Here is a 15,745-nt window from a genome sequence, read left to right on the forward strand (position 1 = left end):
CAGTGAGTGATATTCAAGATCTTCGTGACCGTATCACTGCAGGTTGCGAGACAATCCGCTGTACGCCAGGCATTTTTGGACATGTCCGTGAATCAACGCGTCGACGTGTCACTGCTTGTATTCAGGCGAATGGCGAACATTTTCAATATTTATTGTAACTAACTCAAGGTCACATTAAAACCAAATGTAAATAAGCCTAATTAAACGATTGTCGTCTATAATAATTAATCCTAAATTTTTCCTTGTGTAAATAATACAGCTAACAGTATTTTCAACATAACTCCTGAAATAAGCATTACCGCACCTACGTCCATATAACATTTTTTCATCCTTCAGGTGTGAGGAATATCTCCTTAAATTTTTAACATATCTTTTTAAAACACCCTGTATATATATATATATATATATATATGATAATTTTTTAATTCCATAAGACGAATAATTAACAATTTAAAACAACATAAAAAATTATCTAAAACTTCATGTATAAAATTCACAAAATTATTCAACGTATTAAATTAAATATTCTCATCTTGTTAAGAAGGAGGGAATACAATTTTAATTTTTGTTATTCACACATAAAAATAATATAATCCTCAAGTGTTATAAAGAGCATATCTTTAGGCATTCGCTTCTTGGATCAAAATGGTTAGAATACGATGGAATTAGCTCATTCCTGTTTATAGTACAGAAAAAATAAAGAAAACTGAAAAAATAAATATAGAAAAATTTATCCTTATCTAGATGATACAAATATATCTCAAATCCGCATCCAAACTTATCGTTTATATAAGATAGAGAAAAATTTGTTTAGCTAAATAAAAAATTTCATTTTCTTAATTATGCCTTTATCTAAAAAAGATATGTTTATTTTCTTATCAATCTACTTATCCAGATAAGCAATATTAATTGTATCTTATCTAGATAAAATAAAAAGTTTTATCTACCCCAACACTGCGCTCTCGGAAGTATCTGAGTACAGAGAGAAGTACCTAAAGGTTTACAAGCGTCATGAACATATATTGTATCTACATTTATAATAAGAATAAGCGACAAATATTTATTACTATCCCTAATCCTTTGATGAAGGACATCACCAAACTCACCGATGAAGAGGAAAAAGATGAGCAGGCCGAGTTCCCTCATGGAGGCCTTGAGGGTCCGCCCAAGGATTTGGAGGCCTTTACTATGCCTGGACAGCTTGAATATCCGGAACACTCTGACCAGCCTGATCACCCTGAGTATCGCCAGGGACATCGCTTGGTTCGTGCTCTTGTCCTGCGGGCTTACCGGCCCCTTGGGTAGGTTCAACGTGTCCTCCTCCTCGGCCACCACCGTGGCGAGGGTGATGAAGTACGGAATGATCGCGATGATGTCAATGATGTTCATTACGTCACGGAAGAAGTTGAATTTGTTTGGGCAGGCGAGGAAGCGCACCGATAACTCGAACGTGAACCAGATGATACAAATAGTCTCTATTAGGAAGAACGGGTCCGTGATGTCCGGCACTTCGTCCTCCTCGATCTTCGTGCCGTTCGTCGTCGTGTTGAAGACCTTGTAGTGCTTGAACTCGGGCAACGTCTCCAGGCAGAAGATCACGATCGACAGGAGGATCACGAACACGGAGATTATGGCGACCACCCGAGCGCCCTGCGAGCTCTCCGGGTACTCGAACAACAGCCAGACCTTCCTCTGGAACTCGTGCGTCGGCAACGGCTTCTCCTCCTCCTTGATGAAGCCCTCGTCCTCCCTGTTTAAGCGGTTAGTCGCTGCTTCGTTAATCCGGCAACGGCTACACTTCTCTTAAGCCTTCTACACACGCATACTCGTCTCTCATAATTGTAATACGGGGTACATGTTTGTTAGGTCGAGAGTTTCCCTGTTTGAGAGGTGCGCTTCTACGAGAGCGGGAGGGATGGGAACAGCGTTGTTGTTGGGTGTCGAAGCAGTTTGCACCCGAAGAAGCAAGAAATCACGGTGAAGAATGTTTGGGCACGAGACCTGTCTAAGTTAATCAAGGAATCCGTACATGGAAGCGTCGAGACTCTGTAATCGGGAAGTTCGTGGAGAGAGCTAATCTCAACGCGCTTACACCGAGTGCTACGATACCGGCTAGACAATAGGCCATGCTAGGTGTCCGCTGAGGACCAGATAGTACCACGTTCGTACCTGAACTTGTTGGTAGCCATCTCGCCCAGCTCGTAAAATTTGATCTCCTCGGAGAAGACATCGAGCGGGACGTTGACCGGGCGGCGTAGGCGGCCGCCGCTCTGATAGTAGTAGAGTATGGCATCGAAGGAGGGTCGATTCCGATCGAAGAAATATTCGTTGCGTAGCGGATCGAAGTATCGGAGCCGCCGTGTCGGATCGCCAAGCAGCGTGTCCGGAAACTGATTTAACGTACGCAGCTGTGTCTCAAACCGTAGCCCGCTCACCTGTCGATCGTAGCAATCGATTATTGGCACGGTGGCGCCGTGCTCTGCTGGGCGGGGCGCGCTGCTCAAGCGGCTAATTGGGGCGGGGGTGGTTGTAGGGGTGCCCGTCACAAAGGAACTAACGTATTATCGGATAAGTATTATCGTAGATTATCACGTCGATCGAGTGGGTCGCCCACCCGCCCAACGTTATTAACTTATGCTGAGTGGTGCAGCAATTTCAAGCTTTTGGCGTTTCGGAAAAAAAGAAAGAAGTCCGCGAGCCTCCCCTACCCGACTCGAGTCCGAGATTAATGGAATCGACAAATTCGCGAGACGATTCGCGGAACGATAAACTCATGGCATAGGGAGGATCCGCGAAACTACATATCCAAGAATGTATAATTGGCAGGATGGCGTGGAATCGACAATCCCACTACCGAGAAACTGCAGAATCCGGAATTTGCGGAAACGCAGATACGAATTAACGGACTCTGTCGAAATTCGCAGAAGCTCGATATCGCGGATTCGGACGAATCGCGGTGCTTCCTGGTGCCAAAGCAAACGACGAAACCAATTTCCTCTTCGTACGCTCGAGCTGTCGCGTCGTCGTTTTACATTTCTTTGCGCGTAAAATCTCCACGTCTGTTCTCACCTCGGTAATAACGACTCGGTTCGCAATGTCGTAAGAGCAGAACACACGGGCTTTTATTCTCGACGAAACGATAAACAGACGAGTGCGAGGGGAGAGAATGAGAGAAATGAGACAAACAGAAAACAAGAGCGGAAGGCATAATACCGGCGACGGATTATTTCCACTCATGCATTCTCTTTTTCTTCTCCCCCCTCCTTCTCTCTCTCTCTCTCTCTCTCTCTCTCTCTCTCTCTCTCTCTCTCTCTCTCTCTTGCTCACTCACTACCAAGTCGTGTATGAAACTGCGCTCGGGAGTCAACGAGTGAGAGAAACGTATTCACGCAACTCATCCATCGTGAAAGCAAGACGCGATACCGTGAATCAACCCTCCCCGTCGCGTTGTGTTCTCTCATTCGCAACGTGCGGCTCGTAGATCCGTTAAAAACGATAAAACACGACGATAAGACGTTCAATTTACAATCGCGTCCCAATGTTCTTAACATTTCGCCTTTAACCGGTCAACACACATATTAAATCTCCGATTGTGTGCGCGTCGCACATCGATTCCACGACACCCACACGTTCCACCCGCCCACGCATCGAGCGGCGTGCTTTGACCCCTTCTGCTTTTTCGAGCTTACCGGCGAAGGGCAGGTGGGAAGAGCGAAAAAAAGAGGCGTAAAACGCATCGATCGAACCGATTGCTGTAATTGGCGCAATGCAGTCGTGTCATCCGCGAGGACAGATAATTCCGTTCACACAATACGACCTTGGCGCTATATCGCCCCCGATTCCAAGACGAACTTGGATGGCCGCCAAAACGCAGCCTGTAGGTCACTTCTCATGTCTTGAGATAATCTCGCCTCGTCCGAAAAGAAAGAGAGAGAGAGAGAGAGAGAGAGAGAACGCGCGTGCGATTACCCATGCCGGACTGGAGTTTGTTTACGCGCGAATGCATCGCGGAGAGTGATCCTGAACGCGCTCGATGAAAGAATCGCCGTTCACGGCCGGAACGGCGAAGCCGCTGTCGGAGCGAGTGAAGATCGAAGAACGATTTTTAAAGGGAGAGTTATATTTCAGGATAATAATATTTCACTCCATCCTCTCCGCCTCCTTCTCTTCTTTGGAGCGCGTGGAATCGAGGATTTACGGCAGCGAGAGGGTTCGAGAGATTAAGGATTCGCGGCGCCAAGGTTCTAAGAAAGACGAAACTTTTTGAAGATCGGGGATCCCACGTTCCAAGAATCTTTGCGACGCCAAGGATCGCGAGCAGCCAAGATTCTTCGTCGAGTCGCGCGCGCTCTTCTCTCGGGAATTTTTTAATCTAAATAATACAAGAGGAGAAAAGAGATATCATTCGCGAAAATCGCGCGTCACCGTTAAAAGCCGCGTTCGAGAGTGTCCTTCCCGGACGGAGTAGACCGTATTCTGAACACATAGCGAACGCGAAATATATCCTCCGATCCTGCATCCTTGGGATGAGCAAGTTTACGCGTGACGTTCATGTAAGATCTGATAAATGAAATTAGACTTAAAATTAAACAGATATAAACAATCCAAATGCCGAAACAATCGAAATGACTGCTTCGTGATTTCTTACAAAATCCGAATTTATATGACGATGTGCGTCTTATACATATTTTCCACGGACGTAGAATAAAACTAAAACAAACAAGAATAAATATTAATATTAATGGCAACTTCACCGATTTCAATGACCTTGACATATTGTATCAAAAACATGGCTCTGACTAATTTGCAAAAAATTTTAGCCGATTGTTTATTAAAAAGCTATTAACAAAAAAAATTTCAAAAATAGAGTCTGTTTTTTCCCGGATGCAGAGTATATTTAAAAAATGTTTAACAGTACATATAAACAGGAGAGGGTTCCGTTCTTCCTTCACCCTGCATCTCTCCGCGAAAGAATCTAACCTAATTTAACCTAACTTAACCCAATTTATATATCTTTGCGTATGGTCTGTTGTACCATATAGCTATATATACTTCGAGATGAGCTAAAGGCACGGTGACTTAATTGATTACTACACCAGAAAAAAAAATATTTTTGCACATGGTTATGCAGTATTTAAAAGGTCCCCGGAAATTATACGTCACTGCTTAATATTTTTCAATGCACACTGTGTCGGAGAAAATAGACTCTATTTATAAAATTTATTTTACTAACACGTTCGCGACATTCGTTGAATCAATAAATCCATTGGTTCACTCTAAAGGACGCACAATTTTTTTTATTTTGCTATAATTCTCTGATCGACAAACCATGTTGCTAGTACATAGATACATTTCTCATGTAACCGTAGTTATGATATACAGAGATACACCGATACATACAGAGACTTTCAGAAGCAGTGCAATGCTTCATAGTGTGTGACTCACCGGTGGGTCACGATGTCGCGAACGTGTTAATTAACTTTCTAATAAACAATGAGCTAAAACTTTGCAAGTCAAAGTCATGTCCTTAACAACACACATCAAGGTCATTGAAATCAGTTAGGTCGCCAGTAATATTAATATTTACCGAAATAGATAAGCGTTTTCACCCTTGCTCAATGTATTTTTCCAAAGACCTGTCATTTCCATCGCTTCAGTAATCGAAAGTAAGATAAAATGCATATTAGCGCATTCGCAATATGTCCAGAATCAAGCCGCAAGGAGCGCCCAGGGATTCATCGGGACTCAGGATTGGTGAAGTAGTTGAGGTATAACGTTGAATTTCGCACTCACGTTGATGACGACCCTCTCGCAAAAGTCATGATCGTGCGGTATGGGCTCGAAGTGCGTGACTCCTGTGTATTGGGTGTGGGGGTTCGTCCCATCCTCGTCCTGGCTGCTGAGTTTCGGCAGCGATCTGCAATAATCAAAGTTGCCACGTCGTTAATAGCTCCCTGACTGCGTGCCGCGGGAGTTTTAGACCGCGTCATTATCCCGGTAGGGTCTCACACGCGATGCAGCCTTGCGAAGATCAGAGGAAGATTCGTAGATCATGTTCTAGATGAAAGAAGAAGAAACAGTAGAAGAAGAAGAAAAAGAAGAAGAAGAAGAAGAAGAGGAAGAAGAAGAAGAAGAAGAAGAAGAAGAAGAAGAAGAAGAAGGAGAAGAAGAAGAGGAAGAAGAAGAAGAAGAAGAAATTCGCGCACACGTGTTCATCTAAATAAAGCGGCGAGTTTACGCAATACGTCAAACTACGGCAGAGAAAGAGAGAACCGTAGCATAGCAGAATCTTATTTATCGAAACTCCTCGTAACTTCGCTACACTTCGAATCTAGGCGTGTCACTTTGGCGGAAGCTCTTCTCACGCATCTTTTGCCGTTTGAGATCATGTGACTTGACAAGTTTAACACTAAAATCACCAAGAAGCGGTCAAAATTACCGGCTTGTGATTTCTAACTAAAATTACCTGAATTTACATATAACGACAAGTTTTACACCTTTAACGGATGCTGAATAAGACTAAAAGAAACAAACGAACGTTCTCGCATAACGTATTTCTCTTCGAAAACCCGATTCATTTTCCGATCGCTTCGGCAAAAGAAAGTTGCATCAACCCTTTAACTGCTACGGTCGAGATAACTCGAGTGTGGAAAAAAATGGCGGTCTTGCTACGATCGAGTTTACTCGATTTAGACTTTCAATGTGTAATAATACCCATTTAATTTAGTTTGTAAAAAGCATTTGAATTGAGCGGGCATATAGTGCCATCTCTTATCATTATAAAATATTTTATAATTGTAAAAATAACTCAGCAAAGAGGGTCATACTGGTCATTTAATATCTCAGCAGTTAAAGGGTTAATTATCGCGTGGCTCCGGTGTTAATGCGTGTTTACATGTTAAATAGTGATTCGAAACGGCGAAAAACGCGTGGAAAAAGAGCTCCGGCCAGTTGCACGATCATGCGTGTAAAAATAACGCAGTTGAATTTTCGGTGTACCAGCGTTATTTTTTTTTTATCTCACCACACACACATACACGCGCGCGCGCGCACACACACCGAGATGCTCATGATGGCAATTCTTCTGCGCTATATTAGATAAGTAGGCTTTCGGTTTACCAGAAAGTGGTCCGGTCTTATTAATAGAACATCGGATAGACGCGCGCGTGGTATATGTGTCTACCAAACTATTTAGACACGCGACATTTCTACTGGCTAAGTCAAAATAGAAACGCACGATGCATATGCAATTCACTACGGTGGTCTCTACTGTGTTAATGCCTACTCGTTACTTAGCACTCTCCTCTAGCGGAGACTAGTGTGTGTCGTGCGATGTGTGTCGATAGTGTGTCGAACAATCGAGCGCGCGCCTCGCTCTCGACGATGGTAACGGATCGGAAATATGCGATTCTCGAGCTGAACGCCGAAGCGACAATCGGGAATTACGTCGGGCAGGCCGTCAGATACGTTAATTAATCTCTCGAGCGAGCGAGCGATGGAAACAGCGAGATTGAGAATTTTCAACGACTCAGCGAGAGTCCTTGGAGATAATTCTTTGCCTCGGCGCGAGAGTAAATATAACAAGTGAATAAATTCAGTTATCCCCCCGACACTTTTATGTACAGGTAACTATATACAAATAAGAATACTCCCTCCTCCTTTTTTGCTTTCTGCCTCCCTCCCTCCCTTCACGTCGACAAAACCGCGAATAATCAGAGAGTTGTATCGCGTATAATCGCATATAATCAGTGCGAATCGACCACGCATAGAGACACTTTGACAGCATATTTAGAGGTAGAGAGAATGAGGAGGTGTGACAGTCAGGACGTAGCCACCCCTGCAAGGGCTCGAAGGTCATCTCGCCCGAATGCCCTCGAGAAGCGGCTTTCATCTCGTAAAAATTCAGCCGGCCGGAACACCCCTTCGCGCGGCGATTTCGCGGCGGTGAATTAATACACGGCAATAATGCGCCAATGCTGCTTCCACCAAAGGCCATGCTGGAGAGTCATCCCCGATGAATCGGGGATGCTGTGCACACCCGCGATGCGCACTCGATAACGTCGAAGGCATGATTTAACAGCCGTGGACGTCGTAATTTTCCTCCTCGAGGGAAGCAAAAAGAACGCGCGCGGCACAGAACGAGTGAAAAAAATGCCGATACTCCGTCGAAGTGAAATATTATCATCGCGCAAAGGATGAGTCCGAAGGGGAGGTCGAGAATCGACCCGCAGCGTCGCGCTGCGCCGCAACGTCGCTGGGCGATCCTTGTCGCAGGATCGTCCGGGTGCTGCGTTCATGTTTTCGTAAAACATACGAGAACGGCGGTGTGACGGAAGTTCGCACAACGAACGGGGTCTCGGGAAAATTCTGCCGAGGCGATCGGCAAGGCGTTTGTTTCTTCTCGCTCCTCGGCGTCCCCAGAATCGATCTCAGACGAACAGTCCGACATACCGATGAAGTAAGAGCGGCAAAGGTCGTCCACAGCCGGCGCGAGACTTTACAAGTCGCCCGATTTAGAAGCGGGGATGCATCCAGTCGATATATCCGGCGGGAGTTACGTCGTTCGACGATTTATTTTGAGACGTCAATGGGAAGCCGATGCGTCGAGGGCAAACATCAATTTCGAAGTCGCTATACCCCGGACCGTGGCGATGGAAATAGCGCGACGTCTCCTGCGGAAATAGCGACTAACGCGAGCCCACACGACGATTGCCGCTGTCGGCACGTGCCGCCGTGAGAAAGAATCGCACGTGCGACAAATAGGCCAGCGACAACGACTGTGCTTGCACGATGTCTCAATAGTATCTCGCGCGCAAGAATAAAACGCGAGTGGAAAAACTCGCGTCGCACGGCGCGAAATACAAACTGGACTAAATGTCTAGCAGCCGGTAGTCTGCCAATTTCTGGCGCTCTTGCGCGGATCTTAGCAAGCAGATTTAAGATACATGGTATAATTTAAGAACCCAATAATAATAATAAATAATAATAATAAATAATAATTAATAGGCAATTAAGAAATCCCCATAACGGTTGATAAGCCCTGCCTTTACGGATTTGTCAGTATTTTAGAATTTTTCAAAGACAAACGAAGAGAGGGGAAAAGAGAATAATTTATTTTTAATATTGCATTGTTTCTGATAAAAGTATCATATATTCATTAGATTACACAGGCACATAAAAAAAAGTTGCTTATTCGCTAGACTACACCACCATACCTATGTGTTTTCGGGATCGCTGAATCCGAATCCGTTGTCCGTTTTACCCCATCACGTCGAATGACGATACTCCATGATTCGAATCAAACGTAAAGGAAAGCCACTCCATAAATCTTTTGAGAGTAAAAGAGTATGATACAATAGGAAAAAATGAATAGAGAATTGTAATATAATATATTTAGAGTTGAAAAGGAATTCTAACCTGTTAAGATTGATTCGACTTCAAAATTCAAATTTAATATCCCCAAAAACATAAGTGGTCTATTGTCTACAGATTTCAATCGCCAGTGTTCACAGTTCAGCTTCAAAAACGTTTCAACAAATTTTAACGATTCTGAAATATTTTTTGAGGTAGGAGATGAAACCTGATGTGATGGGGTGAAACGGACCACGGATTCGGATTCAGCGACCCCGAAAACATATAGGTATGGTGGTGTAGTCTAGCAAACAAGCAACTTTTTTTTGGTATGCCTGTGTTATGTACCACAATGATTTGTAATATAAATTGTAATTTCTATTGTAATCTGTTATTTAGAAAAAACGACAAGGCGCGAGAGAAGGAGAGGCGATAGTAATTAAATTATCGTACGAAATACAATGATTGTCACAACGATTAGATGCGACAATTGTTAACGACGACGCGTTGTTGCACGACGTGCTTTAAACGCGCGACATATAGTATTGCGTGCAATAGTCCGCAGTCCTGAGAATTGAAACAAGACTCAAATTATGACTTGAGGAAATTAATCTTCCAACAGGGCTCAATTAATGTAAGATACACGGAGACAGACACGCTACATCATTTTGGCATTTCAACAAGCGCGGGCTATTACAAATTACTTCACTCACGATGATTAGATAATAGACAGAGCATCAAGTCGCCGTTAAATTAACGTATCCGCGTATGCAAAAGACGCTAGACGCCAAGGAATTCCTTCCCACGAATTTCGGTGTCCTCTCTCGCTCTCTCACGAAGGGATTTCAAGCAGCGAATTTAAATTATCGACACCCGACGATATTTTTGAATTCATTCATCCTCGTCGCATTTCACTTTTTCGCGCAGTGACCGTTCTTACGGAATTTATTAATATTACCGAAGTTTCTCCGCAGTCTCGCCGTTCCGCCATCCCTCGCGCAATTTTAGAATTCTCGTCACTTTTTCAGGCGAATTCGCCGGAGAACAAGTTTACGGAACAAGAAGCGATTACGGAGTAACAAGTTTAAATCACCAATACCTATTAATAATGTAAAGCCGAGTGATGGAAAGCCTGATATTTATTAAAGATGGTTGCCCGTCAAGGGAAAAGCGCGAAAGGTGTCGGCCTCTAATTGGTAACGTGAATCTGGTCTTGTGATTACCTTCGACTGGGAACCAATACCATTTGTATAAAGAGTGCTGTTGGAGAGACAGAGGGTTAAGATGGGCTCATAAGCGACAGGAAGAAGCGAATTTATCATAAGGAAAAAGGAAGAAGCGCGAGAAACGATACCTATATTCTGCAATTATCGTATGCGCTGCGATTGCAGTACGACTGAGAGAAAAGTGATAGAACGCTATAAAGCCGCGATAATCTTACGTTCAACTCTCACCGATATTCATATCTCGCATAAAAAATTGCCAGGATTTTCCCAGATACAGCATATATTCCGATTACAATTCCCCAATTTATTCCAAAATTGATTAATGAAATTCTCATTCCTATTTCAAGCATGGATTCTCTGTTCAGAATTGAAAGGAAAATATTACGACAACTTGCGCTTTTTTCAATCAATAATATACTTTAATGGTATCGAATAGAGAATTTCATTTCTATACCAACTACTGTATTCAATAGCATACAAAAGAATAAAGTTCTAATGTACAATGAACATGAGAAAAAATATCGGAAAAACTTTAGGTTTTCCATTTGGAACATTCTAACTTGAAACTGCATAGATGCCGAGAAATCGGACCAGCTAGATCCAGTTAGAGATTTTTTATATGAGTGATTCTAATCTGTGTAGATTTCGGGAATCAAACAGAGGATCGCAATTACATTCCAAAAAATATACCGAGATCTTCCCAACGTCAGTGGACAAAAATCGTAAGTCTGTTTGTACCGAATTATGAAAAAGTTCGTTTTAAAGAGGCAGACAGAAATATTGTTCAATTGTGTGAGTTATTAAATTATCAAACGAAGGAAACAATTCGCTTGAAGGATTCATGACAATCCGCTTTTTCGAATGTAACTGGATTACTTAATCCGAGTGCGACTATTGCCCTCAAGCGTCGCGCAGTTTCTCTCTCTTGTCAAAAGCGGAATCGGAAGCCCTAAATATTTGCTGAGCTCTCACGTCCCTCATTCCCCCTTATCTGCGACACTTCGCTTACGTGAAGCATCGCTCTGCCTATTTTTACGCCACCATTCGTGTTTCGGCATAATCAGGCTGACCCATATTAAGAGACGAGATCGACGGCGAGGGAAACGAAGAGCTGACTGCGCACGAATCCTCAAGGAGAGACTTGCGTACCGCGAATCTTTGAAAAAAGGTGAACTCCGATTCGAAATACTCTTGTTTTGATATAATCATCTGGGATTCGAAGAAGTAATTTCTCTCCCGGAAATGTAGTTTTTCATCTTGCCAGAATTCTTCAAGTAAAAGTCGAGAATAAACAAAGTCGCGGGGAAGAGGAAGGTATTATTTCTACAAGATTATTACTAGGAACCTTCTTTTTATGTTAAGAACAACGAAAATTGTTACTAATCACATACTAATACATAATACATAAAAAGGTTTATGAAAAATAACCATGAGATTTATTCGCGGTCACACACGGCAAGGTCTGCAAGGTGCGAAGCTCAAAAAGAACCGCTACTCCATTGGAAGTTATTCCACTTGGTCGTATTTTTATCTTTCAAAGCAGAGAAAGATATGTCAGAGGTGCAAAAGGGTACAAAGCAAGAAAACGCGACCGAGAGTGTGTTGAATCTGAATGCTGGCCTCTAGTCACGGCCCTGACGCCGTCATTAATTCAGAGCTTCCTCAAGAAACCTGTGCCACCTCGTCGTGCTACTTTTCGCTCCTTAATGCGTCGTCTACATTTTTTCGCTGCATCGAGTGCTCCAGCGAATAATAGAGAGGCCACTGCGGAACGATGCGGCGGTTCTCAACAATCTTTATGAAGTTACGTAAAACGGAAACGTGCGACAGGAACAAATATCAATGGTGGTGGTGGGTGTCGACAGCACCCGCTTCGCAGGATGCAATTTGAAGATCGCATTTGCCACAATTCTGCAAGTGTAGACTGTAGATTAAATAATGTCATGGCATTAACGAGTACACCTTCCGACGTTGATTTCTTGACGATTAGTAGATATAAGTTATTAAAAATTCTCTTCGACTCGTATCATATTTGAACATTCGTATATCATGGTTGTGCCGGTTATTTGAGAAAACAACGACGATATTTGAAGTACTATTCAAACAAGACAGTATTTGTAGCGCAAAATACATAAAATTATGCATCAAAGCGATAGCGATGTGTGAAATATCACTGCTAAATATTTCCTCGAATAAACAACAGACACGGTACACAAATGCATGTAATTAAAAATTCCTATTCATACTATATTTAATATTATATATATATATATATAATATTCAAAATATCGTTATTGTCTCCTCAAATAATCAACAATCGTGATAATAAAAATTCAAATATAACGAACTTGTGATTGAAAATTTTTAATGATCCTATATCTAATAAGATCTTATATCCTAGATTTCCTATAGATCCTAGAGATCCTATATCCTATTCTAGATCCTATATCCAATAAGATATGTCAAAAGATCAACACCAGTGAATGTACTTTTCGCGATCGTGAAAATGTTCAAAACCACATAGGATCATCGAAAAAAATTTTTCCGTAAGAAAAAAATCCCATCATGTGAACTTGCGAATGAATAAAAAAGCGCTCAGAAAGGTTCTATGATATACAATTGAATAATATATTAACAATAGGCTTATAAGAGCCTTTAAACGTGAGTTGCAAGAGTATATGTAATATATTCATGCAGTAATTAGTCCTAATTAATAAGACAAGTTGGACATGACAAAATTACAAACATTTTGATCCTATTTTTACACCATTCTCAATATATAAAAATAACGATATCCTCTACAACATCTGCACAATGCAGGAGTAAATCAGAATTAAAAATATGTACAAAAGTTATATGCGAGCAGTCCGTGTCCGAAGTAAATTAGAATAAAAACGAATATAAGAATCACTTCACACTCGTGATTCATTCAACGATATCCAAAGCCCGCTTCACTCACCTCCACATTACGAATTGCAAACATTCGATCACAGACCTGACAAGGCGAAGGAGCCAACGCCAAGCGAAGCCGAACATCTCAGTCCACCACACGAGCAAAAGTCAAAACGACCAGAAATAAATGTCAGCCGGCGAATCAATAGTTACGAGCAAACACTCGTAGCTAAACGTATGAAATCATCGTCTCAAATTTGCGAATGAACGGAATGGACTTGCGGATAAAACCCGTCATATTTGGCTAGATTTGTAAATTGGTAGGGAAGGACAGCTGAAAATTTTAATGAGCAAGAAAAGAAGGGCGTCAGGTAGAATACGTCAGTCATCCTTCCAAAGATCATTTTCAATTGCATATATTATACATTTCATACATGTATTTTACATGTATATATTATTGATAAAAGTACATTGACAAAAATGTTATCAACTAATGACTATGATAAATCATTATGGCAGCACTTCTGACGAGCAAAGAAGAAAACTCTTTCGATGTAACGGGGAAGGGCAAACAGCGTCCTTAGCAGAAAAAGAATTTTGGCAAATTTTCATCGGAAAAAAGACAATCCTTCGCAGGGGAAGACACCTAGACTCCATTATCGGATATCGTCGCGACGCAAGACGCAAGGGTGCGAACGCTCTCGAGTATGTACGCACGTGACGCCGGACGCCCACGCAAATGATGCTGTGCCCCTTGCGTGCACAGGCACGAGCCTAAATATGCATGTCAAGAGAGAGAGAAAAGGAGAAAGAGAAACAGAGAGAGAGAGAGAGAGAGAGAGAGAGAGAGAGAGAGAGAGAGAGAAACTTGGTGCGATGTGCGGAAAACACTCATAACGATTCACAAAACTAACTAGATTCGCGGGTGGACGAGGACTCGACTATTGATCGCGCGAATCTCAAAAGCGCGTGTTCCACCGACGCGGGCAAAAACTCGACGGGAGGAGCATCGTTTCCCTGTGTGCGAAAATTAAGATGCGCACCTTTCCCGAAATCTATCGCTCGAGTCGCCCGATCCGCGTTCTTCTTGGCCGCTTTGTGAATTCGTCGAATTTCGCTTACGACTCGAGATGTCGAGGCAAGTCCGTTCACCGCCTCGTGATAAACTGAATTTTCCGCGCTAGTCACATGCAAGAAGACATATCTGTCCGTAAGCGTGACAACCCCAAGATAATGCGACTCACGAGGACTCGTAATAATCGCCACGACCACGGAGCGCAAGCTTAACATTCCGCAGGAATGCTCAACGGAAGAGAGGGGAATGCTTTCCTCTTGTCCTAAAGATAGTCGCAGGTCAGGAATGGAGATATATTTTTAGCGGCGAGTTTAGCGCCTCGATATTTAACCACGCCGCGTCTATTAAAGTAATTGCCCGACCACGTGTGTGTGTGTGTGTGTGTGTGTGTGTGGGTTGCGATTAAAAGACGCGTGCCTCTCCGCGTTCTCTCTCCTTGCCTTCTCTCTCCCCTCTCGCTCGCTTTCTCCCTCACCATGCGCCTCTTCATTCGTTTATTTTTCTCCTCCGCCACATGGTAATCTCTAACCTGCGTTATTATTTGGAACAACAGTTGCTGTTATTTTCACCGTTATTTTTGCAGAAAAAGAAAAAGCTTCAACATCCCCTCTCGTATCAAAAGAGCGACGGACAATCTGGATGATATCCTATGGTACTATGGTACAATGGTACTTAAATTCGAAATAATAATAATCGTTCGCGGATTAAAGCGGAAAAAGAGGGGAAAAAAGGGAGAAAAGATATGCGCACACACATGCACGCGATAACGATTGTCACGATCCGTAAGCATGTGACCATTGCGCTTATTATTAGATCGGCTCGTTGATCATTCGATCGCCTCTCCTTCGTCCTTCTTTTGTCTGGGGAAAAACATCGCGAATAAACGAGGCATGTGACGTGGGACGACCGCGCGAATCGCGCCGCGAACCGTAAACAGGAATAAACGCAACGGTCATCGGAGAAAATGTAGCTCTGTCCCTTCCTTCTTCCCTTCCTCACTCTCTCTCTCTCTCTCTCTTTCTCTCTCTCTCTCTCTCTCTCTGTCTCTCTCTTTCTTTCTCCGCCTTCTCCCTCCTCTTCCTCTTCTCTCACACACAGCCTCTCTCGAGGGCGTAGTTTCTTCGCGAATCACAAGTGTATGAAATCGTAAAATGCATTTTAGAGTTCCGCTGCTAGCGGAAAGCGGGTTAAAGGCGCGACG

General features: G+C 42.9%; 1 protein-coding gene across 13 annotated transcripts in view; it reads right to left on the minus strand.

The window, feature by feature from the left end:
- Positions 1 to 15,745, minus strand: part of shaker (potassium voltage-gated channel protein Shaker) — a 176,524-nt gene that overhangs the window by 20,676 nt on the left and 140,103 nt on the right. For all 13 annotated transcript variants that reach the window (XM_025303357.1, XM_025303361.1, XM_025303360.1 and 10 more), the window contains 3 exons: positions 5,794 to 5,917; positions 2,170 to 2,435; positions 1,107 to 1,750 (listed from right to left, as the gene is read on the minus strand). In XM_025303357.1, the coding sequence (XP_025159142.1) occupies positions 1,107 to 1,750; positions 2,170 to 2,435; positions 5,794 to 5,917 (1,034 nt within the window). The remainder of the gene's footprint in view (positions 1 to 1,106; positions 1,751 to 2,169; positions 2,436 to 5,793; positions 5,918 to 15,745) is intronic.

The sequence above is a fragment of the Harpegnathos saltator genome, unplaced genomic scaffold (assembly GCF_003227715.2).
Source record: "Harpegnathos saltator strain DR-91 unplaced genomic scaffold, Hsal_v8.6 scaffold54, whole genome shotgun sequence".
Taxonomy (NCBI): Eukaryota; Metazoa; Arthropoda; class Insecta; order Hymenoptera; family Formicidae; genus Harpegnathos; species Harpegnathos saltator.